Raw genomic sequence first — 27937 nt, forward strand, 5'->3', positions numbered from 1 at the left:
ATTTGTCAAAGCAGATCTTGTGAACATGTCTCCATTTGGATGTTTCCACTCCACAGACACACATGGATGGGATTACTCAGTTCGAAGCTTTACAGGTGTCAGATGGATAACTATTCCTGTGTAACGACCTGTATGAAGGTGTCCCTGTGAGACAGTGCTCGGAATCTGAGTGATGTATTCTGCTTGACTGTGGAGTGTTCAGCCTGTATTATGTATTCTTCCACAATGTCTAAATGGCATTGTGTGTTCTATGTCCACGTATTTTTATTAGTTTCACTTTGTGCATCAAACTTTTTCATTGATGAATATAATTCTAAAACACTAGTGCCAGGTGTTGCTATTTAAGATTACGTCTGCAGACAATGAATATGCTGAATGAGAGGACACTTGTAATGGATCTGTTTGAGCTGTGTGAATGCTAATTTGTTTTCCTTTTTTTCTTCAATTTCCATCACCAAGTTCAAATGTTTAAACCTGTGATCTGGAGAACGGTCCTCTAATGCACTGCTGCTTCTGTATTGAGCATTACTATATTCTTGTGTCTGGTGGGTTCAAATCCCAGATTCAGCTCCATTATGATTCTGGGTTTGTTTGTGCCACACCCACATCAAATGCATGAATCACTTTTTATACTGATATCAGGCCTGATAAATATAATGATGTTACACATGACTTCAGCATTTCATCCCAGACATGAACTTGTGTTTTAGATTGAGACCTTGTCATAATACGAATCACCGGATGATCAAGTCTGAACAATTAGGGAATCCAGAGATTATCCAATACTTTGGCACCAACCTCTGTGGCCCAGCAGTCTGTGATTGTCAAACACTGCAGCTGTCAGTTCAGCCGAGGGTCAGATACTAGACTGTTTGTTTAGCATAACATCCACTCAAAATGACAACTTAATAAGACACCTTAGCCCAGCAAGGTCAACAGATTTGGGATATGCTGGAATGTATGTCAGTAGTGGAAGTCTGGAGTTGGACAGCATGTCGTTGCCATGAAGAGCATACTAGGATAAGTTCAGTTTTTCTAAGATATCTTCTCAGGATCAGCAAGTGATGACCTCTTTGGATTTGTCCTGAGCATGTCACTCTGCCAGAAAGTGTGGAAAGGCAGTAGTTTCAGCATTATATTTATAGGACCTGGTGGTTGTGACTTAAGATCCTAGATTGTCTTTCATGCTGCATAATCTTAAGCTGAGTTTCATGGAGAGTTGTCTGCCTTTCCTGTTCCAGGATCTGCTTGTTGTGGGATCGGTTCCTGTAGATTGTCTGTCATGGTGCATAGGTTCTCTGTTATCACCATGTTGTACGACATATGCAAGGTGGGCAATGTTGTGTTTACTGTAGTAACTTCAAGCGAATATGGTTACAACGTGTGAAGCCAGCCCATTAGTGTTGTCCCCTGCCATGGTATTGCTGGCATATTGCTGAAAGTAGTGTAAAACTTAACTAAACTGACTCACTCACTCATTATACTTGTCACTAACTGTTCACTTACTCATTCGTGTTGGTGCAAAACAGTGCCATTCATGGTGATAATTATTTAGAAGCATTCTACGAAGGAGTAGACTAACAACTAGTCTCTGAAATAAACATACTTTACTGTAAAAAGTTCATAGTAAAAAAAATAATATAATGAAATTGAGCCCTGAGACTTTCTTCATTTTCAGAAGCTAGGGGAATCTAGACTTGCCACATTTTCTAGACTTGCGTGGGCTTTCTTGGATATATTTGCTTCAGGGTCTCTATGACAGAATAACAGAAGAGTACATCCATGGTGATAATTGTTTGGTCGTATGCTACTGAGGAGTGATGTCCTCGTTTAATCATAAAGAGAATTTTCGTGAACATTTTGGTTATATGTTTTAAATTTAAAACAAAACATCAATCTGTATGTCCAAGACATCTTTAAATTTTATGTTTAATATATTCTGAAATTATTTGTTTCCCATCTTCTCATTGAAATGTTTATGGATCCTGCCCAAAAGAATAACTTGTTGGTAGATTTTTCATAACTGTGAAGAATTGTAAAAGAATCATGTTTAGGTTTGATGACTACATAAATAAAATATCCGTCTCTTGGATTGTTATGTGTGTTTTGACGTCCTTGTTTTGTTTTAGCGTCTTGAATATCAAACAGTTCCCCAACAGAGTGCACACAAAATATGCATTGCCTACATCAAATAGTTCTGTGAAATGTTATTTTCAGCTAAACTAATTTCCCCGCCTATTCTGACAGATGTGTTAAAGTGCAGAGCTGTGATTCAGTTATAATTGTATTCAATGAACCAGAGCTGTAACATGAAAGAGTTCTAAGAGAAGCAAACAGTAATTTACAGATCAGTAATCCACAAGTGATAGCATCATGAATATTCCACCCAGGATTCTGCACAGAGAGGAGCATGTAAACGCTGAGAGGGCCGTGAAATGACCATGTAGTCTCTGAAAAAGTAAAATTTTGATGGCAACAAGGGACTTCATTTAAGTTGAAATTCAGGTCATGTGAGAGGGGAGATTCTGAACCTGAGGAGAGACTGTGGGACAGACCTGAGATGACCTGTACAAGGTTCCACGCCTAGGCTCATGCTTGCCTGTCTCTAGGACTGAGGGGCCAGGGATGAGTCTGGGTTCTATTGATTTATGAGTTCCTTCGCAGCCATCACACTGACCGCAAGCTTACTGGCCATTGTTTCTGACCGGTCACAAGTCATCTTGACATCTGCTGTCAGACCGGTGGTTGTGACTGGGTGTCCAACACATGGCTGTATGCTCTTCTTCACAGAAGATACAAATTATGTATTAACTGAATTCAATGGTGATGGAGTAATCTCATATAGGATTATGAAACAGCAACTTTGTGAACGTGTTTTAAAGACCAACATATCCTGTCAATGTTGACCCATGAAATGTCTGGTGGCTGTTGAGTTATTGATGTATGGAATTTCCAAACAGTATTGGCTCTAGAGAATTTACACTGTAGTGTGAAAGCTCCATTGGCAGCATATAAATGATTGACCCTGATTGTTGGACAGTTTTTCAATCTTCAAAATCCTGTGTGGTAGTTATTCTCTGTCACTGGAGTGGAGAATTCATCATCTGGTGTTTTGCTGAAGATTTGTCAGAACACGGGCAAACCACATCATGCTGGAGGAAGCGTTAAGTTTTGTCCACTGATGTCTTTAGTGGACGTTGTGGAAACAAGTTATCCACAGGCCCATGTGGCAGAGACATTAACTGCCATGGGCTTAGTGTCTTGATGGTTTGAGTATTGACCACAGTGCAATAACAGCAACCTAGCTGAGAACTAGAGGAGATAATTCATACATGTGCTGGCTCCTGGTGAGATTATTGGTACTTGTGTTGGCTCCAGAGCAGATAATTGGTGCTGGCTCCAAACTCGAGGCACATACTGGGCAGTGATGCAGGGAAACGTTTATTAAGGAAACACCAATCCAAGATCAGTTCTGATACAATCAGTTCAACACACATGTGGGAGATTTCGACACTGGATTAAATCTGTGACTGCTTTATTGGAGAGTGCTTGTGACCTCCATATAATAATCATTGCTCATGAAGGATTCCATCACACTAAGTGAAAATTGGATAACTCTCCAACATATTTATTGAATTCTTCATTAAACAGATACACTGGAAACTGGAACACCACATCAGGAGTGCAAGACTCAGTGCTGAGGATGTAACTCGTTATCAGGGCTGACCATCTGCTGTATATAGAACCATACAATTGGAAGTGAGATTGGAAAGTATGTTGTCATCTGCATGAGTGAAGAAATTTAATAAGAGCAGTATCAGAAGACCAAACTCTGATTTTTTTTTTAAATTGGACCCAGGAAAGTGTCATCCATGGGCAGGGGACTGTGAGTTCAGTGTGGTAATCTTGGAGATTATATTTTATAAGATTGCAGATTTGGAATGTTATCTATCATTGGGTTACCTCCCTGATGTTAAGCATAGGTCATTCTCTGCCACATGTTGGTGCATAGTCAGGATATTTGCCAGGGCAGGCATCACAGAGCTTTCCTTTCCATAGATCATTCAATAATCAGATCTGCCAATACATGCTCTGTTGAAGCTAGCTGCTGCACTTAGGTTTGTCCTGCTGCCAGAAGAAGTATTCATCATCACTCTTGAAGATATTCTGGATATAGACAGTCACATGACTTGATGCAAATAGACAGGAAGCTAATTGAAGGTTAGATCGTGGTTACATACACCCAACTGGGAGTTCATCAGAGACAACTGCCAGGACGATAGATAACCAGAGATGTCTGTGAACTGTCAAGCTTTGATCCTGATGAACTTGTATTGTGGATTATGTTATTGATCTGGTCCAGAAACATCAAAGACGTCTGTACATGTTTGATTGTGTGTTTTTTTCTGTGATGATGTTGACAACTGATAATTGGCCATTGACAGGCAGTGTTTCTTGAAGATTGGAGAATGAAAATATTGAATGGTGCACAAAAGTCTGGATTGACTGTGAGCTAAAATCATTGACAGTTGAGATTTCTGGATAATTGACACACTGACAGACAGACATATGTATGGAGATACTGCATGACTTCAATACATTTCAAGACAGTTTTTTAAGAATTGTGAATGAGATTCATATATATGCTGATGTGTTGTTACTGTAACATTTTGTGAATATAATTAGACATTCTACTGATATGATACTGCCAAGTAACAGTTTTGAATAAGTTGGAAGTTTTCCTTTGTGGACTGTGAACCATACGACCTGGTGACACCCAGTGAGAAACAACAAAGCCGACCACAGGCCACCAATTATTCCATGATGCCTCACTCTTTCCTTCTGCTTCTCACAGGTGCTTACAGTTACAAACATATGTTTCGCTAGCTGACTGAGTGCCAACAGCCAAAAATAAACCAGTATCACTCTTCAGCCTGGGAGATTGTTTTGTGTGAAGGAATTCTGAAGAAGATAGGAGGAGGCAGGCATCTGCATTTGTTTCTTGGACAGGGACTTAAGCTCAGTTTGGATTTTGTCACATTACCATTGTGTTTCTTAGCTGGTGACATGTGAGTCTATGGTTCTAGTTGATGGCGTCATCTGCAGATTCGCCAAACACGCTTCGACAGCTGAGGGCAAAGGCGATTTGGCTGGGTGAGTCTCGATAGTTGTTGGTTGCAGATGATTGCATAGATTTGAGTAGTTACCATGTAGGTCAGCTGATGATACTTGTTCCTGAATCAGATTTCCAGGCAATGGCTGTCTTTTAATGACCACCAACTTTTAAATACTTAGAACATATTTTACTTTTAAAAATTCAGAATATTGTTCATGGTTGGATTGCGTGAATGTTTTCATCTTAAAACTTGTAACAGTTTTCTAAACATTATATGTGTATTTTCACAGTTGTCAAAATGTTTTAACACAAAACTTTGGCTGACATTGACTTCAGAAATCGAGTTCAATTTCTATTTTCTTATTTGTCAGTAGCCCAGCTGACAGTAGCACACAAAGGATATGTTGTACTACAAGAGTTGTATACACATAGTGTCCTGGACCTAGACCTGCATGTTCTCTGAAAAGATTTACTTTTGGTAGAAACAAATGTCAGTATTTATTGAAAATGTTGTGCACTGAGATGGGAGTAGTCTGTCTCACAGTCCCAGAACCACATCCCCCCCGCTGCCTTGCCTTCCTGGCAATGCTAAAGACCTAAGTATGGAGCATCTGGATTCCCTAGGGCTTCTGTTCATTTTAAATGAGTTTATTTGTTTCTGTCAAAATTATATATATTTTGGGCCTAAGCATTAGTCTAAGATGGAGGGTTCAGACCCTGCAAATGATCTATTCTTGATTCATTTATGGCTCTTGAAGGACAGAGGCTGGAGTGAGGGACAATAATATGGTCCAGGGACTGTGACTAATCTTCTAAAATCTTCTAAAGGGATACCTAGTTAAAGATGGTTTTGGTAAAATTGTCTTCTACAACAATACTAAACACAGCTTCCTCCATGATGTATTGCTATCAGATCACTCACGAGATGCCTGGGAGAATTCTTCTGAAAGCACACTGGGCAGGTTGAGGGTTGTTAAGTGTTTTTCGTGTCAATCGGTTTGACATTTATGTTTGTGTAGTATCAGCAGTTATATATTCATATTTAGTAGCACATGTGGGTAATTATTTTCAGAGAACTGTTACATTTTGTAATGGAATAATTTCTGTATGTTGTGTTGTTAAAATAATTTGTTGAATCAGGATGAATTCTAATTTACATTTGAAAGTTGTTATGAATAGTTAAGTTCATTTGAAAACAGTGATATTTTTGTTTAATGTAAAAATTACAATTTGTAGAGAAAATCACAACTCATGGACTTGTATCACAAGCCTATAATGTCATCTTTCTGTAAATGTTTTTCTTCAATGACGCATACACATGGAAATGGACTGATGAAATGATGTAGTGAAGTGTTGGTCTAGTCAAGCAACCAAGAGAGTTACCTCCCTTCGGCATATCAGGATTCTTCAGTTAAACGTTGTGATTTGTTTAGACATGGTCAGTGAATTCCCCAAAGTGCTTTTCATCTGTTACATTTGTTTTGAAGCTGATGTGATGTTGGTGTCAATGTGCCTGTCAACTTGTGCCATTTGCATAGTTTCATCTGTGGCAATATATGGACCTTAACTGATTGGTCAGCTCCTGGGTATGATTGCCACGAAAGGGGATATAGTGTATTGGGTGATGAGTCTTCACAACCTGGACCCTGTTCCTCAAAGCGATCGTAGCACTACGACTCTCATAACTCCTATACTTTTGCATAAACTTACGACTGTCATAGCACTACAGTCGCCTTAAGGAACAGGGCCCTCGCTTGTTTCTTGAAACGTTCATAGCCCTACGAACTTCTGAAACCCATTCACATTGGCTACTGTCAAAGTTCTGAATTCTGAGGGCTTAGAATGTTTCAAGAATAAGGGCCATGGTAGATACCTGTCTATATAGCCTGACTGTGTCACATGTTACTCTTCATATCAATCACTGATCTGGTTCAGACTTGATAATACCCTTGCTGTCACATAACTGGAATATTGCTGAGTTCTGCGTTAAACGACAAGTCAGTAAGACACAAGCCAGTAAGACGTGTTTAATATCCATGCTCTCAGCTGTCAACAGTTTTTGAGTGGTATGTTTCATGAAAAACATTGTTGATGCGAGTGCGAGAGTGTTGTGGTAGAAGACATTCCTCAGTACATGTCTGTCGGTCTTGTGCTCATCCATCTATAACAGCTGTCACTGTGGGTGATATACGTGCTTATCACATACTTATCACCAGTTGTGCTTGAAGCACCAACAATCACTACTTAGACACCAACACCCAGCTGTGCAGCTACATCTCAAAACAGTATCATACTTTAATTTGAAATAGTTTAAATTTTTCAAATACGTACCAGTCTGTGCATTGTTTGGTAATGGTGACCACAATTTATACATAACTCGATACCCCATTGCGGAATATTTGTAGAGGGTGTTCACAGCTTGAGGGTTCCCTTGTCTAGTTTGAAGCAGATCTCATTTAAGTCATTTATTACAAACTTTATGTCCACTTCCGTTAATTACACTAACAACTGATGGTAATTATCAATGATGCTCTTTGAATTATGATTAAAACTTCTTTCCAGTATCCTCTATTATGATATCTGAATTGACCATCAATGACATTTTGAAGACCACAGAATGTGATTTGATGTATTTTATTTACAATTCCAGTAGAAATAGAGCTGAATATATACATCCAGTAGCTGACTAATGATCAGTAGATGGAATTTCCTGTGAACCATTATATGTATATGTTAGATGTTAGTCATCTTGCAGGCAGTTTCTAGACTAAACGTCTGTGAGACCCACCCTAAACAACATGTACTCATTAGGCTCCTGGTGTTCAGGGGCTGCATGGCCATCGTTAACTTTTATATGTGTAGGTCAGGGAATGACTTAGGTCAAGGAATGTTCACAGCATGATTTTTTTATTAAGGATATTTTCTGCGCAATTCTTTGTTCAAGGATGTCCTCTGCCCAACACTTTGTTCAAGGATGTCCTCTGCCCAACACTTTGATCAAGGATGTCTTCTACACGACACTTTGATCAAGGATGTCTTCTACACAACACTTTGATCAAGGATGTCTTCTACACGACACTTTGATCAAGGATGCTCACAACACTTTGATCAAGGATGTCTTCTACACGACACTTTGATCAAGGATGTCCTCTGCCCAACACTTTGATCAAGGATGTCTTCTACACGACACTTTGATCAAGGATGTCTTCTACACGACACTTTGATCAAGGATGTCTTCTACACAACACTTTGATCAAGGATGTCTTCTACACAACACTTTGATCAAGGATGCTCACAACACTTTGATCAAGGATGTCTTCTACACGACACTTTGATCAAGGATGTCTTCTACACGACACTTTGATCAAGGATGTCTTCTACACGACACTTTGATCAAGGATGTCTTCTACACGACACTTTGATCAAGGATGTCTTCTACACAACACTTTGATCAAGGATGCTCACAACACTTTGATCAAGGATGTCTTCTACACGACACTTTGATCAAGGATGTCCTCTGCCCAACACTTTGATCAAGGATGTCTTCTACACGACACTTTGATCAAGGATGTCTTCTACACGACACTTTGATCAAGGATGTCTTCTACACAACACTTTGATCAAGGATGTCTTCTACACGACACTTTGATCAAGGATGTCTTCTACACAACACTTTGATCAAGGATGTCTTCTACACAACACTTTGATCAAGGATGCTCACAACACTTTGATCAAGGATGTCTTCTACACGACACTTTGATCAAGGATGTCTTCTACACGACACTTTGATCAAGGATGTCTTCTACACGACACTTTGATCAAGGATGTCTTCTACACGACACTTTGATCAAGGATGTCTTCTACACGACACTTTGATCAAGGATGTCTTCTACACGACACTTTCATCAAGGATGTCTTCTACACGACACTTTCATCAAGGATGTCTTCTACACGACACTTTGATCAAGGATGTCTTCTACACGACACTTTGATCAAGGATGCTCACAACACTTTGATCAAGGATGTCTTCTACACGACACTTTGATCAAGGATGCTCACAACACTTTGATCAAGGATGTCTTCTACACAACACTTTGATCAAGGATGTCCTCTACACAACACTTTGATCAAGGATGTCCTCTGCCCAACACTTTGATCAAGGATGTCTTCTACACGACACTTTGATCAAGGATGTCTTCTACACGACACTTTGATCAAGGATGTCCTCTACACAACACTTTGATCAAGGATGTCTTCTACACGACACTTTGATCAAGGATGTCTTCTACACGACACTTTGATCAAGGATGTCTTCTACACGACACTTTGATCAAGGATGTCTTCTACACAACACTTTGATCAAGGATGTCTTCTACACGACACTTTGATCAAGGATGTCTTCTACACGACACTTTGATCAAGGATGCTCACAACACTTTGATCAAGGATGTCTTCTACACGACACTTTGATCAAGGATGTCTTCTACACGACACTTTGATCAAGGATGTCTTCTACACGACACTTTGATCAAGGATGCTCACAACACTTTGATCAAGGATGTCTTCTACACGACACTTTGATCAAGGATGTCTTCTACACGACACTTTGATCAAGGATGCTCACAACACTTTGATCAAGGATGTCTTCTACACGACACTTTGATCAAGGATGTCTTCTACACGACACTTTGATCAAGGATGTCTTCTACACGACACTTTGATCAAGGATGTCTTCTACACGACACTTTGATCAAGGATGTCTTCTACACGACACTTTGATCAAGGATGTCTTCTACACGACACTTTGATCAAGGATGTCTTCTACACGACACTTTGATCAAGGATGTCTTCTACACGACACTTTGATCAAGGATGTCTTCTACACGACACTTTGATCAAGGATGTCTTCTACACGACACTTTGATCAAGGATGTCTTCTACACGACACTTTGATCAAGGATGCTCACAACACTTTGATCAAGGATGCTCACAACACTTTGATCAAGGATGTCTTCTACATGACACTTTGATCAAGGATGTCTTCTACACGACACTTTGATCAAGGATGTCTTCTACACGACACTTTGATCAAGGATGTCTTCTACACGACACTTTGATCAAGGATGCTCACAACACTTTGATCAAGGATGTCTTCTACACGACACTTTGATCAAGGATGTCTTCTACACAACACTTTGATCAAGGATGTCTTCTACACGACACTTTGATCAAGGATGCTCACAACACTTTGATCAAAGATGGTCATTGTACAACACTGATCAGGATGTTATCTGCACAACACTGATCAAGTATGTCTTCTGAACAACACTTTGATCAAAGATGGTCTTTGTACAACACTGATCAGGATGTTATCTGCACAACACTGATCAAGTATGTCTTCTGAACAAAACTTTGGTCAAGGATTCCTCTTCTCAACACTTTGATGAGAATGTTCACAACCTTTTTGTTAACGATGTCCTCTGCACAGCACCTTGATCAGGATGGTGCCTGCACAACACTTTGATCAAGGATGTCCTCTGCACAGCAGGATCAGGATGATCAGGATGGTCTCTGCACAACACTTGGATAAGGATGTTTACAACACTTTGATCAAGGATGGTCTCTGTACAGCACCTTGATCAGGATGGTGTCTGCACAGCACTTTGATCAAGGATGGTCTCTTTACAGTACTTTGATCAGAGATGTCCTCAACATAAGGGAGGATCTTTGCAAAAAGCTTTTCAAGTAGCCTATTACTATCAGCAGCAAGACAAGCCTGATGAGTGTAAGAGACCAGCTGGAAGTTGTGAACACTCTATGTAAGAATGTAGACCTACATGCTGATTCTATCACCAAGATGTGCCACAGGATATTTCATCACCATTGCTGAAGTGTTGCTGAACAAGGAGAACCACACCTGAGTGGCAGATTTGATGGTCAGCTGTATAGGAACATGTGCCCAAGGTTTCCTCAAGAAAATATACTGTCTTTAGTATCTGAAACATATCTCAAGGTGCTGGTTGTGTATGAATGTCTTAATATGACACACGAAAACTGGATTCTTCTTAAACATGGTTGATTGTTTGGAAAATGCTTTCACTAAAGGAGATTCTGTAAGATTAATTTAAGAACCTGCTAAGGGAGATTGTTCACTGCAGGTTGTGTTAGACGGGGTATCCATTTGGCAGATTGAGTAAAACAGGTTGTGTAAAACAGGTTGTGTCAAAGAGATTGTGTTAGGCAGGTTGAGTTAGGCAGATTGTTTTACCTTGGCAGAACCAGTTAGTCTTCTTGTCTCTGAAACCTCTTAGTCTGCTTGTCTCTGGAGACCTGTTAATCTGCAGGTGATTTATTAACACTTAAGACAGAGGGGGCAGAGGCATTCAGTTTGTTGTGCAGAATTATGCCCCTTAGGCAGGCCAGAATCTGCTCATGATTTTTGTTATGGTTTCATTATGATTTCGGATTTGTCAGCACCAAAACGTCTTTTGGAAGTGAATGTTTATGATCTGCGCCACTTTAGACTTCCCTATCAAACTAATTTACATACTGTGGGAGTACTTATTATTGTTCAAAGCGGTTTTAAATCAGAAAAGTAGCAATGGTGTCTCTTTCAGATCATGAACATATGCCTCTTACAAATATTACATCCAACATTGAATACACTGCATTTCAAACAAGAAGCTGTTTTCCAACCCTGCCAATCTGTCGTTGCTGATGCAGAACGTAAACAAGTTCTGCTGCTGAATCAATACTGCTGCTCTCAATGTCCTGTTCAGGAACTAAGCTGCTCAGTATTTTATGTCAATACTCATCATCATAACTAACCATGACTAATGAACGTCTCATCCCAATCTCATCTAGACTATGTTGAGTCTCCAAAACAGCACAAGTACTATCTGACCCGTTAAGGTCTCTGGGTAGAATAGGCCTTCAGCAGCCTATGCATGCCATAAAAGGCAATTATGCTTGTCGTAAGAGGTGACTAACGGGCTCAGGTGGTCAGGCTCGTTGACTTGGTTGACACACGTCATCAGTTCCCAATTACGCAGATCAATGCTCATGTTGTTGATCACTGGATTGTCTGGTCCATACTCGATTATTTACAGACTGCCGCCATATAGCTGGAATATTGCTGAGTGCGGCATAGAACTTCACTCACTCACTCACAAGTACTATCCTCCTCCACCTCTTCTTCTTCCTCCTCTTACTCATTATCATCAACATCATCATCATCGTGTCATCTACACACTGTTAAAACTTGTGTATGAATTAATTTCTTCATCTGTGGACAAAAATATTGTTACTTCAAAGGATCACACCGGTTAAATCCAGTAATGTTTAACAAGATGGATAGTTCCAAACGAAGGAAGTTGTATATTTTTGTCAACACTGAGCTTACGGAACTGTAAATGTTTCAAAACATGTCTGCCGTGTTGACATGAAAACTTTGTATTTCCTTCAGCACAAGCAGTAGTAGTGACCCACCAATAGGGAACACAATCTTCTCCTCCACTCTCTGCACTGAAGCACTTGAAACAGGAGGAGAATTAGTTCTGTTGTGAATATTTTTAACCTTCAAACGCTGCAAATGTGTTTCTTTTGTTGACTCTCCACATGCCGTGTTGATTAGAAGCTCTGAATGTGTTAGGTAAATAATTAATCAATATTGATACCTATCCTCATCGTTTATGTTTGTCAACGTTGCTGCCATGCTGGATTAACTACAAGAGCGATGGTAATTATGGCAGAACTGGAGCAGTGTAGAAGTTTGTATAGGCTCTTTCGGTTCTAAATGTAGTTTGTGACATTAGAACTTTACATTTACTTTGCGTGAATTTTTAAGGAGGAGTGTGTTTGCTGATACTGGGTAACGTCACCATCTTAAGAAGTGTAATCTTGTAAATTACTCTGGGTTTCTGGGTCAGGACACATTGTAACCATCCAGTCTTCATTTAGTCGATTAACTGACCATTACACTGGGTCACCTGACCTGATGTGTGTCCACTAGTGACCTTGAAGATTTAGATGGGTGTTATGCTGCTCAACATGGAGGACCATGTGCTTAAAATCTGTTTACACACGTTGATGATGGAAGATGGTCTTCAGCATTGTATCATTCTTTGAAAAGAGAAATGTTTTGTGTAGTCAAGAGATTTTATGTTTTGTTGGATATTCCAACCCTATGTTTACAGTTCAACCAATGTTTACAGGTCAGTCCCAGATTTACAGTCCAACCCTCATGCTAACAGTTCAATCCCATGTTAACAGTACAACCCCATGTTTACAGTACAACCCCATGTTAACAGTTCAATCCCATGTTAACAGTTCAACCCATATGTTAACAGTTCAACCCATGTTTTTAGTCCAGCCCCCATGTTAACAGTTCAATCCATGTTTTTAGTCCAGCCCCCATGTTAACAGTTCAATCCATGTTAACAGTTCAACCCATGTTTACAGTACAACCCCATGTTAACAGTTCAACCCATGTTAACAGTTCAACCCATGTTTACAGTACAACACATGTTTACAGTACAACCCCATGTTAACAGTTCAACCCATGTTAACAGTTCAACCCATGTTTACAGTTCAACACTTGTTTACAGTTCAACCCATGTTTACAGTTCAACCCATGTTTACAGTCCAGCATCAGTGCAGGTAGCTGTAGGTGTATACTGATCACTTTAAATAGTAATGAAAAATATACTATAATAAGAGAGCAAGTGAGTGAGTGAATGAGTGAGTATTGTTTTACGTGAGCACTATGCCACCAACATCACTGTTGGGGACACTTCACAAATGGGCATCAAACATTTTCCCCATCTGGGGAATCAAACCCAGGCCTTTGGCATGAAGATCGACCAATTAACCACTAGACTACACCACTAACCGTTTGTAACAAGAAAAGCAAATACCGGGTATTGTTTATGACATGGGTGTAGGCATCAGATACAGCACTCAGGGAACCTAAGGTGGCAATCCAAACTGTATTCATATGAAACCACCACACCTAGTCAGTTACCACCAGATCCTCGCCAGAAACGCTACATACTTAATGAGCAAGTCCTGATTACTGGTAGCTTGTTTAGAATTCTCTTGATTAATGTTGCTGCATATGATTTTGCTTTACAACATTCCATGCATTCAAGTGAAATACAAATTCAAAAGTAGAAACAGTAAGTTTCATGTTAGTCAAAATGAAGTGTCTGATGTCTACGTCATGTGGCATGAAGTGTCTGATGTCCATGTCATGGGACATGAAGTGTCTAATGTCCACGTCATGTGACATGAAGTGTCTGATGTCCAAGTCATGTATTGCATGAACTGTCTGATATCCACGTCATGTGACATGAAGTGTCTGATGTCCAAGTCATGTATTGCATGAAGTGTCTGATATCCACGTTATATGAGGGCATGAGGGAATGCCTTTGATTACCTGTTGTTTTTTTTTGTGCCAGTCAGCTATGTCATGTAGGGGTATAAATAATCAGTTTTGTCACCTCTTGCAGTAAGCAGCAGACGTCTTCATCATCAGTGAGGGGCTATTCGATCATGTTCCAACAGAATGGTCACGGGTTTGAGTTCGAAGCTTGTTTCATGGTTTATCAGTGCCATACTGGTGCTCCTGGGTGTCACTGAGATGGTAAATGTTCCTATCTGCATCTCTTCAAACTTTCTTCCCTCATCTGAACTGTAATGATCCGGGTTAGAACTGATCTTCAGCATCACATGTTGTCGTAAGAGGTGACTAATGGGATCAGGTAGTCAGACTCATTAACGTGGTTGACACATTTATATCATCGTATTCATTTTGCAAAGATGGATGCCTATGGTGTTGATCACTGGATTAATTGGTCCAAACATGATTTTTAGAAACCACCACCATATGGCTGGAATATTGCTGAGTATGGCGTTAAACAACAACCCAACCAGCCAACCAAATCTTCCCTGACCAAGCTATCTTCACGTAATATGATTGATATAATTGTTAACATGTCTGTCGCTCACTACCAAAACCAATGTCACTATCAGCAGCATTGTACAATCAGGTCTGGCTGTTACACCATTCTGTGTTTCTGTTTCTTGTCTTTATTCAAGGATAATGTTCAGATGGAAGAACTGATATGTTTACCCCCAGTGGAAACATTATCTGTAGGGTTTTCTTAAAATACGTACTCTATCTATAGGCGAGTTCAGCACCCCCTTCTACTTCGGCTCGGATTTCAGTCAGGATTCTTCACAAGCGGAGAAGTTTTATGGAAATGTCTGCTAGCTGTGGCAGAAATTCTTGTGGGGTTCCAAATGTCATCCTGCCTCCATCTTGGTCTAATGTCAGCCGGTCTAATGTCAGATCATGCAGCTGGGATTTGTTATGTCTTTTTATGTTCAAGGTGAAGGATTAACATATAACGTTTTTGTCCTTTTGCTGTTCTGATGTACTAGATTTGTTTTTATGGGTAAATATTTTTAATCAACTAGTGACACAGTTGAAGCCATGAAAACTGGAAAAGTGTATTATCATTTTGTGGTCATGTTGTCGAGAGTGACATGTCGTTGGCCACCCAATCACATTATGCATGTTCAATATGCAGTGTTAAATTCTCAATGTGGGTCCTTATCATCACTCATAAACAGATTCAGCTTATATATAACTGATAGCCAGTTCCATTAACCTGTAACTCGTTATCTGATCCATACAAAGCTATGATGCCGTAATGGTCAAATAGGTATCGCTGGATTGTCCTAACACACTCTGATAATAAGTCTCACTACGCTGAATGTCTGTGTTTACATGAAAGTTATAGTAGTCTCTTGGAGTAATCCCTGAAAATATATTTTTTTCCTGAAATTATATCTTTCCATAAGTCACAAGCAAGGTATATTGGACTTTATTAGCTATTGACTCCTGTACTCATCTTAACAGTCGGTCACAAGTGATTCATCTCACCAAATGCAGGGATATTGTATTGCAGGCCCTAAGATCTGTCTCTTGGTTTTTTATACATGACCCGTGAAGGTCATGGGTAGAATAGGCGTTCAGCAACCTCTGCTTGCCATAAAAGGTGACTATGCTTGTCGTAGTAGATGACTAACAAGATTGGGTGGTCAGGCTTGCTGACTTGGTTGACCAGTCATCGGTTCCCAGTAGTGCAGATCGGTGATCATGCTGTTGACCATAAACCCTATGTCTCATGACATCCTTCATTCTTGTGTCTATTATCAGATTTTTTAAGTCTTTTTGCTTCTGGGTAGCAGTTTACTTAATATGACAGAAAAGACATTCAGAAACAGTGACAGGACATAGTCAGTGAAACATTTCCAAGTCAGTTTCATGACTGTTTTATAGACAAGGAGATTCTTTAGTCCAGAAAACATTTATTTCACTTCCTGTGATGTGGGTACTTAAGCTTACCTTCTCACACGTTTCTAAATACTATCAGTCAGTCTTCACAATAGCCACCCAGCTTTAACAGTGGATAAGAATCAGCTATCAGCAGTTAGTGTTATAATAACAGTACCTAGGTATTGTGGTTTAAGCTGGCGAGGTCAGCTGATAGCATCGAGGGTCAGTACTCTACAGCAGCGTGTGGAGGAATGTAGTTACTGTGTCATGCAGGGTTACAGCATGTTTATCAGCTGTATCAGGGCCTTGCCAGATTACTCTCATATTAACAGAAACTGTGATAATCAAATCTGCCCGCTTACTCTCAGTTGGCCTCTGAAATGAAAGTAGTTAAAGATTTGTTAGCATTTACCAAACGAGTCATGTTTCTACAAAGCAGTGTGTGACTGTAACTGTATTTATTCGGAGGCTGCAGCAGTGTATTTATCTCACTAGACTTGCACAGGTTTCTAAGGTTTATATAATGATTTCTAAAAAATATAATAGATAACACACTCTCGTAATGTCCGCTTGTCTACACTTGCCTCATCAAAGGATAGAATTACTGTACATCCACTGGCTCAGGTTTGAGTTCAGCCTTGGAGCAAAGCTATTATATCACCAGCCATACAGGATAGGAGATTAGAAGCGTTAGTAACCCTGACATAACACTTCTAGCCTTGATCATGTACTACTATCTGGACAACTGTTCTGAGTGATATTAACCCAGGTCAACAACAAGCATGGAGACAAGAAATCATCACAAGGAGTTTTTTGTGCATTTCCACATGTTTGAAATAAAAATGAGAGCAGCTCCAAAATGTCTGACATTGTCGAACTAATGTCAGAGTAGATAATACAGCCAAGGGGATTCTTCATTATATATAGGTATATAGTCACAATATTGTCCTAGCAATGTTTTCAGGTCTGTCGTATGTCTATTCTAGTCTGTGATATGGGAAACTAAATGGATCTGATGGTCCAGCTGTCACTTGATTGGTTAACACCACGAGCACCACTGCCATACTTCTTTGTGTTAAACTAGTACAGCCCCTAGACATTCCCGTTTGTCATGTTCATTCTTGTCTGTGTATTTAGGGCACGTTTAACTGAATATTTGGTGTATCTGAAGGGTCCAACTAGTTTCTACATGCTCAAGATAATCTATCAGCAAGAAAGGTTGTACTTTCAATGACATTTGAAAAAGAATATTTCATTGCATTTCATTGGATGTAATAAGTGTCAATCTTTCTTGATGTTCTGGACAGCCAGATCATCCATTAGAGCAAGTACGGTACATTAAATGTCCCAGCTGCAGTAGTGGAGGATATAAATATACATGACCTTTTAATTAATAGTGTTTCAAATGTATTGACACGGTTAGATAAAAGGGCAGCTTGTGGTTAGTATGGCACATTTCATGTTAGTGAGATTAATTACCTCCAAAGGAGTCTGTGTCTCAAATAGTATCAAAATGAGCCAAAACTGAAAAACAACAGAACATTTATGAAATCAAATTTGTTATGGAAACCTGATTGTTGAAACAGGTCCTCATCATCGAACCTGTAAACTCTGGAAATATTAATTGAAATCGTTACTTGGGTCTCACATAAAAATTTCAAGTCTTTACAGTTTTTGTTACATTTGAATACCAACAATAGCAATTAGCCATGTGTGATGTTGATTCAGAACTGCTCACTGGTAGTTACAAGTAATTAGAACGGGTAAACCTGGCCATGTGGAACTCGTTAAAACGAACTCCATGGGCTAATGGTGTGCCAAGTCATGCTATGATTGACTGATTTATAAATGGAATGCTGTTATTTATGTTTCGGTTTTCAACAGCTACATTGGTAGAGTCTCTTCTTCTTCTTCTTCTTATTATTATTATTATGTCATATTATTTGGGTATTTATATAGTACTACAGTGCATCCCATCTACATGCATTTCCCTTGATCACTGAATGTCAAACTCAAATGACGCATTGTATTATTAGTCTCAACTCCCTGGGGATCATACAACTCTTACATCCACCAGGTCCACCAAGTTAGTATGACCCTCCCATCCATAGAAAGTTGTTTTGCAAACACAGTGGTTATTTGCTGCCTGCAAACAATGTGCTGACTGGTTGGACAAGATGGTCGTTACTGGGTGACACTGTGGTCAGTTATTTATTAGAAACTCACCTTTCTACATATACACAAATGTATCAGAATAAATTAGCAGTATAATCATCTATACAAGTGGGCAAGCAATTGCACTACAGTAATTGGAAATACACTTTTACTTAGTAACTGCAGGGAACATTTGTGAAGATTTTAATGTGCCTTCATGTCTGTGTATTCCGTCATAACACGTGAGTCCCTACAGTGGGTAGGTGTTGCACCCGAAGCTCAATTAGGACAAAGGGTCATTTTAATGCATTCAACAAAAACACTGAAGTGGAATGTGCGTACTTGTATGTGTGATTGTAAACTGTAGCTGGTTTTTGATATCTTGGGTTGTTTATTGGTTACCTGTGTTATTTGTAGCAACTAAATTATTTACAGTGTGAGGTATGTTCCGATGATGTGTGATAAGCAGTATGACGTATTTGAATGAGTTTCTATTCTAGTTTAAGTTTGGTTTAAAGAAAGAATGAATTCTAGCTGTCCATCCTGCAACTGAATGCAGTGCTATGGATCATGTGGTTGCCATGGCAACATTTACTGTCTATGTTTTTGTAAAGACATACAATTGTTGTAATTTTTCAATGGATATCTCAGATCTGAGCCCAGATGAAGACGACAAGGACACAGTGTGTGACATGACTGCTTGTGTGATCACAGACAAATGGTGTGGACTATTGCTTGAGCCGTTGACCACTGGTCCAGCACATAGACCACCATATTTACACAGTTATGGAAGCTTACTGATGTTTTGTCGTTTGTAATAAAGACTTTTTTTTCTGACTGCAGTTATTGCTGTGACAACTCACCACTCGGTGAAACAAAATCGCTGAGGGATTTTAGAAGTGAATTTGACATTTTTTCTAAATTATATGTACATTTCTGTATGTATCTTTGTAGAAACTGCATGCCAGTGAGATTTGCATCTTGCATCTCGAACAGTTAGTTTATTTCATAGAACATATATATTTTATAAAATATTCACAATGAGTCTTTAAGGTTCTGTGACTGAGTGATGTATATATTGCCATATTTATTATTTATTGTTATTTTTCTTGATATGTATTTCTGTGGCTATTTGTGTCACTTCTGTATAGAGTAGGCAGCGGAGTTGTGAGGACTACGTGGTAGTACACGATGTGGCAGATGCTGCAAGCTGTCCTAGATACTGTCAGTTATTGAGATGAGGATGCACATGGATCAAGTTTCACTACTTGCTGTCCTGAATATTATAGAATATAGATTGAGGTGGAATTGAAGATTGACATTTTCCCCAGCCCATTTCTAATGGTTTCAACACTCCCAACCCACTGCCAAAGGGTTTCAACACCCTCCAACCCATTGCTAAGTGTTTGAACTTCCCCAGACCACTAGCCAAGGGTTTTCAATGCCCTGGCCCTTTTCTCATGGTTTTGACATCCCCAAACCTATTGTCAAGGGTTTCAACATTAGGGAGTAAGTTTTTATTTTGCTCTGGTTTTAGCAAAATTCCAGCAATATCACAGCAGGGATTTACATTTACCAATGTGTGGAACTGAGACAGGGTCTTCAGCATAACAAGCAAATGCTTTAATCACTGGGCTACCTCAGAGCTCCATAACGCACAGACTCAATATTCTGTTTCCTTTTTCAGAACTTTTGCCTGGCATTGAAGACTTCCTGGTGAAGACTTTGGCTGGGGAAAATCTTTCGTCTGCTGCGGAGGAGAAGCGCCAGTACTTCGTCGAGCGTCTTGATATTCTCAAACTCCCACCTTCCATCCCACCACGACCTAGTAAGTCTCAGGAATTGTTGTATACTGCTTGTTTAGAATCGACCACAAGTGTATGGCTCAATCTGGTTGCTTGGAAAATTTTGTTAATGGGTTTTGTTGCACCTACCTCTACTGGACCCTTCCGGGTTTATCTGGACTGGTCAGATTTTGTTTTCATAAAACCCTGTGTCATGAGTTATGCAATGTTCACAAATAGCGTTTGACCCTCTGACAAATCTGTCAGATTTTGCAAAGGTCCAGTAGAAGTGTACAACCCACCGGCCCCAGTGTCTCATTGTATATTTCACAGTGACTTGACTGAAGTTGTCATATGTGACATGTCACACTTTTTTTAAAATACATTTTATATTTGTTAGTAATTTCAATGCCAATTTTAAGAATTATTAAATCTGAAATATGTGTTTATTTTTTACTCTGTGGGTCCTATGAATTTTCAGTGGGTCAGACAGACATTTGAAACTTACAGGACTCAGTGTCCTGTTACTTTGATACACCATTCGTGAACGATGGTTATGACATGTAGAAAGATGACAGTGATGCTGTTGTTTCTTCTCATCTGGAAGTCAGTGCTTATTTTCATTCTTTGTAAGACAGTGACCCTGTAAGGAGAGTCCATAGATTGAATTACTGATGCAGGAATTCCTGTCTGATTCTTTGTGGTAGGACCCATGAAGGTCCCGGAGTAGAATAGGCCTTCAGCAACCCATGCTTGCCATAAAAGGCAACTATGCTTGTCGATATAGGCGACTAACGGGATCGGGTGGTCAGACTCTCTGACTTGGTTGACACATGTCATCGGTTACCAGATGCCTATGATGCTGATCACTGGATTGTCTGGTCCAACTAATGGGATCAGGTGGTCAGTTGTACAGATCGATGCTCATGATGATCACTGGATTGTTTGGTCCAGACTCAATTATTTACAGACTGCTACCATATAGCTGGAATATTGCTGAGTGCGGCATGAAACTAAACTCACTCACTAACTCTTTGTGGTAGCATGTCAGTCATGTGATCATAAATTTTCAGGACAACACTGCTCTAGAAAATTCCATGATCTTCTTATCATTGTCTACTGGGGCTGTTGAAGACCTAGCTAGTTATTAAGCATTATAAGAAGATGTGTCTGTAGGGTGCCAGATATTTTCCCTTATAATCAATGCTTTGGATAATGGAAAACAAAACATCTTGGAAAAGTAACTTAGTGTAGTCCTTATTTATGAACTGATAAACTTTTCCCAAGGCATCTTCTGATGTTTTGTCTTACAGACAGGAAGTCGTCATCAGAGCTCATAGAAGAGGATGAAGCTCCTATAGAAGAGGAAAAGGACGTCATTGACACATCTGAGCAGCCTGAAGACTTTGCAGCTTACCAGCGAGAGATCTCCCGTAACCTTTTGTCAACCGTCATCCCACCCACAGAGGTCTCGGACGCAGAATCAGAACAGGTACCTCTGGAGTGTTTGTTCCTGAAGGTCATTTAGTGGGAATTGTTGGTATAAGAAGACATATGTCTGGACGGTTCTTTCCTGAAGTGCAGTTAGTGGGACTTGCTGGTGTCAGAACAGGTATCTCTGGCGGGTTCATTCCTGAAGGGCTGTCAGTGGGAGTTGTTGGTATCAGAAGAGGTATGTCTGGACTGTTGTTTCCTGAAGTGCAGTTAGTGGGACTTGCGGGTGTCAGAACAGGTGTCTCTGGAGTGTTCATTCCTGAAGGTCATTTAGTGGGAATTGTTGGTATCAGAACAGGTATTTCTGGAGGGTTCCTTCCTGAAGGGTAGTTAGCGGGACTTGGTGGTATCATAAGAGGTATCTGTGGAGGGTTCTTTCCCCAATGGCAGTTAGTGGGACTTCTTGGTATCAGAACAGGTATCTCAGGAGTGCTCATAGGGCTGTTAGTGGGAATTGTTAGTATCAGAACAGTTATCTCAGAAGGGCTCCGTCCTTAATGAAAGTTAGTTGGACTTGATAGCAGGAGCTCAAGGAAGAAAGTAGTGATTGTGATTAGACTTAGTCCCCAACTTGTGCTTATCAGCTTAAGGGACAGGTCACGTTTCGTGACTTGTCATTGAAATCTGACTATGTAGACTGGTCAGTCCAATTTATGTGGATTCTAGTTAAAACTTGGTCCATAGCAACCTGTTCTTGTCGACTTAACAACAGGTAAGACCTAACTTGGCAGTGTTTGATTTCACTGTTTACAGCCAGTACTTGTGCATGTGAATAATAAGTAGTTCAAGTTACCTTTGGTAACAGGTTGCAGTCAGTGCAGGTATCAATACATCATCCAGTATCTAATAGCTAGGTCTCATCGTGTGTTTTAATTGGGAAGTAAATGAATAGAAGTGGTATGTTTCTCTCTGCATGAAAGCAGAAGCTTTGGTGAACTCATAGACTAGTTACTTTGCAGTAATCATATAATTTAGATTTTTGAAAAAAATGCAAAATTTAAATTTATCATGATGGGGTCAGGTTCTGGTGAATGTATCTGATACTGAGTGCTTGCCATGAAATTGTTAAAATTTATATTTCTTAGTAGAACCAGTGACATTATTTTATGTTGCAACCAAAATTTTGATGGTGTATCGAAGCATTGCACTTGGTGCAGGTACTGAAAAAAAATAATAAAATCTTATCCTTGGTTGGTTACATGGCCTTGTATCCTGACTCGATAGACTGATTAACTGGTGATTTGGATTCCTGGAGATCAGGGTTTAGAACTTGTCTCCAGCAACCTCTGCCTGACTTTCAGAACAGGAGGTCAGACTGGATGACTTGGTTGATTGCAAGTCAGATATACCCTGATCAACTGCGGTATAAATCCATGATGATTCCTAGAGATTGTGGATTAGAACCATGCTGGAGATGAGAGTCATGGATCAGTACCCTCAGTTACCATGTTGATTGCATCATTTGCGTCATTCACTGTGTGGGCCACAATGTGTTATTTTAGCATGCTATACTGGTGGATTATTGTTGAGTGTTGTAATAAATAACAGGCGAGATGACATGAGGTTAGGTGAGGTGCGTGCATGTTGTTACAGAAGCTTGATTATCTTGAACATGACAATTCACTCACCTCACCTCACCATCTGCCAGTGTGGTGTCCATGGATGTTGTTTAAAGCTGCTGTTGTTAGATATATGTGATAGACAAGCTGTCTGTATTGCAGGGTGTTAAAGTCTACGATGACATTGACATTGAAGAGCATCTGGACAGGTGAGTTCTTCCTGACAAGTTCATCCCAACCATCTCAGTCCGTACAATTCTTTGTCCTACTCTATAGCATTATTTTCTAAGTAACATGCACTTTCATAGACCATTCTCCTTAATATTGTTACCAGTTCACTAGTCATTCTTGTCCAAAAGTAGAAATGTCACATTCAGTAGACGTGGAATATTGCAGAGTGTGGTGTAAAACTAAACTCACTCACTCAGCAGAATGTGCACCAGCTGTATGTCATTCACAGTTTCTCCTGGACTAATGCTTAGTTTCTGAATAGATATAATCTTGATAGTAACAAACAAACCTACTATAAATTGAAATAGAGCCCCAGGGACACCATAGACTTGCCTCATTTAAGGCTTTGGCAATGCAGGGAGGGCTAGGCAGTAGGGGAAAGTAATGTAGTTCAGGGACTGTGAGACAGACTACATTGCAGGGAAGGCTAGGCTGTGGTAAAAATAATGTGGTTCAGGCACGGTGAGACAGTCTACATTGCAGGGAGGGCAGGGCTGTGGGGAAAGTAATGTAGTTCAGGGACTGTGAGACAGACTACATTGCAGGGAAGGCTAGGCTGTGGTAAAAATAATGTGGTTCAGGCACGGTGAGACAGTCTACATTGCAGGGAGGGCAGGGCTGTGGGGAAAATAATGTAGTTCAGGGACTGTGAGACAGACTACATTGCAGGGAGGGCAGGGCTGTGGGGAAAATAATGAGTTCAGGGGCGGTGAGACAGATTACATTGCATGGAGGGCTAGGCTGTGGGGAAAATAATGAGTTCAGGGGCGGTGAGACAGATTACATTGCATGGAGGGCTAGGCTGTGGGGAAAATAATGAGATAGGGGGCGGTGAGACAGACTACATTGCATGGAGGGCTAGGCTGTGGGGAAAATAATGAGTTCAGGGGCGGTGAGACAGGTTACATTGCAGGGAAGGCTAGGCTGTGGGGAAAATAATGAGTTCAGGGGCGGTGAGACAGATTACATTGCAGGGAAGGCTAGGCTGTGGGGAAAGTAATGAGTTCAGGGACATACTAGGTTTCTAGCCGTCAGAGGTTCTGGGGCAGTCTTCAGTGGTTATGTCCATGCTTTAACATAGAGTTATGACAGTCACAACAATAAGACCATATTTGACATCCACAGTCATCATCTTTGGATGATGTAATCCTGACCATTGTACCACTGAATGTCTCCAGACTTCAAGGCAGTATTCTTCACTAACCAAGACGGTAGCCTAGTGGTTATAGCGTTTGCTCGTCACTTTGAAGGCCTGGTTATGGTTCCCCATGCGAGTACAATATCTGAAGCCCATTTCAAGTGACATGCACTGTGATACCACTGGAATATTGATAAAAGTGGCATAACATCGTGCTCGCTCACTCTTTAATGTGTCATCTAAAACTTACCCAAATTGTACATGTTGGTTTTGTGTCTGCAGACAAGACGATGAAGATAAAGATGAACAGGACCTGTATGAGATTCCAGTGGCTCGGCTCCAGCTGTCGGAAGATAGTGCGGGCCAACAATCAGGTGACCGATCCAGTCTGGCCACTGCCGCCAGCCTGGATGAACTTGCAGAGGAGGTGGCCGACATCCCCGTACCCCCGCCCCTTCCACCTCGGCGCGACCGAACTTCCTCCGATCTGACCAGCTCGGGTGGGGGCGAAGACAAACCCCCAGATCTCCCTGCCCGCCCACCTCCCAAGATTGATGTCTATGATAAAAGTGATAAGTCTGAGAAGAGTGACAAGTCTGACCACACAGAGTATACTCTAGGTAAGTCAATTAAACTGGCCCTGTTGTCTGGAACTCTGCAGTTTGCTGTGCAGTTGCCTCCCTTGTGAATGACAGAATCCTGTGATCCTAGTCATTATTTACAGACTGTCATCATGTAGTGGAATATTGCTGAATGCGACATCAAAGAACAAACAGATCTTTTGCAAATTATTGTGTCAAGGGCAGCTATAAAATGAAATTTAATAGTCCCAACAGAATTTTCAGGCTCCCAAATTGATATGGTTATATTTGAATTCAAAGAAAGTTTTTCAGCTCTATTCATCTGAGAACATGAAAAAGGTGACAATGAGCATGTCAGTTGGTGATTGTCATGTCTGTTAGTTGAGTGTTTGGGGTATGGGACACTTGCTGTTTGGGGTAGTAAGTGAATCTGAAAATCCTTGACATATATACACACAACTCCTCTCCACCTGTAACCATCAATCAAGACACAAATCCAAAGAGTTTAAATGCATCTTAACATTTTTCTATGACATTAGATTAATCCCAATTGGTCCTTACATTTGATAGCGATGTCATGAGTGAGTCATGCTTGAAAGACTTCACCACGACTCACTGCTTCCATTGTTGTGCACCAGGTAGTCTGGTGAATGTTCATCTTATCAGGTCAGCATTGGTTGACATTCACATTTTGATATTTATGATCCCTTGTTAACCGGAGTAGAACTTAAACATTTGCCTTTAGATTCAATAGCAGTTAATGGAAACAGGCGCGGCATAAAGGCATATTTTTCAATGGCACCTAATTTCAATAGGTTATTCAGTCTTCCAGCATGACATTTCTGTGGCTGTTCATCACTAGCTGCACCCAGAACAGGAGGTCATTGACACCCTTTTGTGGGGACACGTGCTCCATAAGGGATGGGTTCCAGCTTGTTGTTTAGAGTTGTCTCCTCTTTTCTGGGGACATGCTATGTCAAGCTATTTGTTTCCTAATGGTGTAGGATAGTCATAATCTAACCGTCATATCTTCCAGCAGAAGTCATAGGTTGAACAAATGACAATCATGAATGCACATTACAGTCGTGTATTAAACTACGTGATGTGAGAACTAAGCGAAAGTCATAGGTTGGACAGTTTAATGTTAAGAGCGCCGACCATCGTAACTGCACATCACAGTCATATATTGAACAACGTGATTTAAGACCTATAACCATTGTAACTCCAAGCAAAAGTCCTAGGTTCAACAATATAATGTTAAGAGTTACGACCATCGTAACTGCACATTAGAGTCATGTATTGAAGGAAGTGATTTAAGATTTACAACCGTCTCCAACCAAAACTCATACTGAAGTTGTATCTGCGACCATTGTAACTGCATGTAAGCATGTAATAGTAATGCACTTTCACAAATTTTATTGGACATTCGTCTGTATTGTGACCAAATGTCACAAACAGCTTCAGCCCTGTGTCGTGGCGTGAAACTCGTGATCTCATCTGCAGAACATGGGACTCGGGTCAAAATATACCAAAAATAGAAAAATATACAATAAGATTACAGTGAAGAAATTGTTTCATTCTGACTCATGATGAGAGCTGTTCAGAATGTTTACAAGAAATACATTATGTGTGATTTGCAGCTGCGGTCTGACTCATGGTTGTGTTGTGCCTTGGACACAATGATGGGAGTGGAATATGAGGATTTAAATGAAGCTTTAATTAAAATTTGAATTTTCAAAATTTCTGCTTTTTTTTGGGGGGGGGGATAAATTTAAGAAGTGTTTGTTAATGTTTGTACTTAACAATCAATATTTGAGGTGCCTGTATGGATTATAGTATACAGGCAGAAATGAATAATATTTAGATACTGAAGCATCACCCAGAGATGCCAGCTATGACTTTATCATAGTCGCTATGAATTTTCGCATTAAACTTCGCCAATACGATTGTACAAGAAATTGTACAAAATTTGAAGAAGACGTTATTAAATTGACGATATATAGACAAAAACATCTATATGTTCAGAGAAGTGTCTGTTACATCATGTATAATGTAGAGCGTGAACTGTAAATGTTTGTGGTTGTGCATTGATATTATCAGTTGTGCATTGATATTATCAGTTGTGCATTGATATTATCATTGGCTGCTTTGGATGGAAATGGCTGAATGCTTGTGTGAATTAACCTATCTGTACCAAGCAAAATAGCACTCAGCAGGCATAACCTGCTAGAATAGGTGATATATCAAGTTACTTGAACTTTCATTCATTAGTATTCAGTGTGACAGTGGAATTTGAAAAATGTTTTAAGGATATCTTGTTATGCATTGTGTCTTTCTGTGGTCGACATCGTGAAAGAGGATTTGTATAGATCATATCAAGATTTTCTTGCATAAGAAGTCTATCAAGTGTACATTGTCGTGGTGTAGATTAGATAAGATAGACACTGGTAGGTCTAACCTCTGTGAAATGTCACATAGCTGTAGTCCAGGGCCTTGATTTTCGAAGCTCTCTTAGCGCTAAGGTGGTCATAAGGTA

General features: G+C 40.0%; 1 protein-coding gene across 2 annotated transcripts in view; it reads left to right on the forward strand.

The window, feature by feature from the left end:
- Positions 1-4945: 4945 nt before the first annotated feature.
- The window catches only part of LOC137268145 (actin filament-associated protein 1-like 1), a 72223-nt gene continuing 49231 nt past the window's right edge, over positions 4946-27937 (forward strand). For both annotated transcript variants that reach the window (XM_067802672.1, XM_067802673.1), the window contains exons 1-5: positions 4946-5154; positions 20302-20442; positions 21712-21890; positions 23614-23660; positions 25103-25440. In XM_067802672.1, the coding sequence (XP_067658773.1) occupies positions 5091-5154; positions 20302-20442; positions 21712-21890; positions 23614-23660; positions 25103-25440 (769 nt within the window). In that variant the 5' untranslated portion in view covers positions 4946-5090. The remainder of the gene's footprint in view (positions 5155-20301; positions 20443-21711; positions 21891-23613; positions 23661-25102; positions 25441-27937) is intronic.

Source organism: Haliotis asinina, chromosome 16, assembly GCF_037392515.1.
Source record: "Haliotis asinina isolate JCU_RB_2024 chromosome 16, JCU_Hal_asi_v2, whole genome shotgun sequence".
Lineage (NCBI taxonomy): Eukaryota > Metazoa > Mollusca > Gastropoda > Lepetellida > Haliotidae > Haliotis > Haliotis asinina.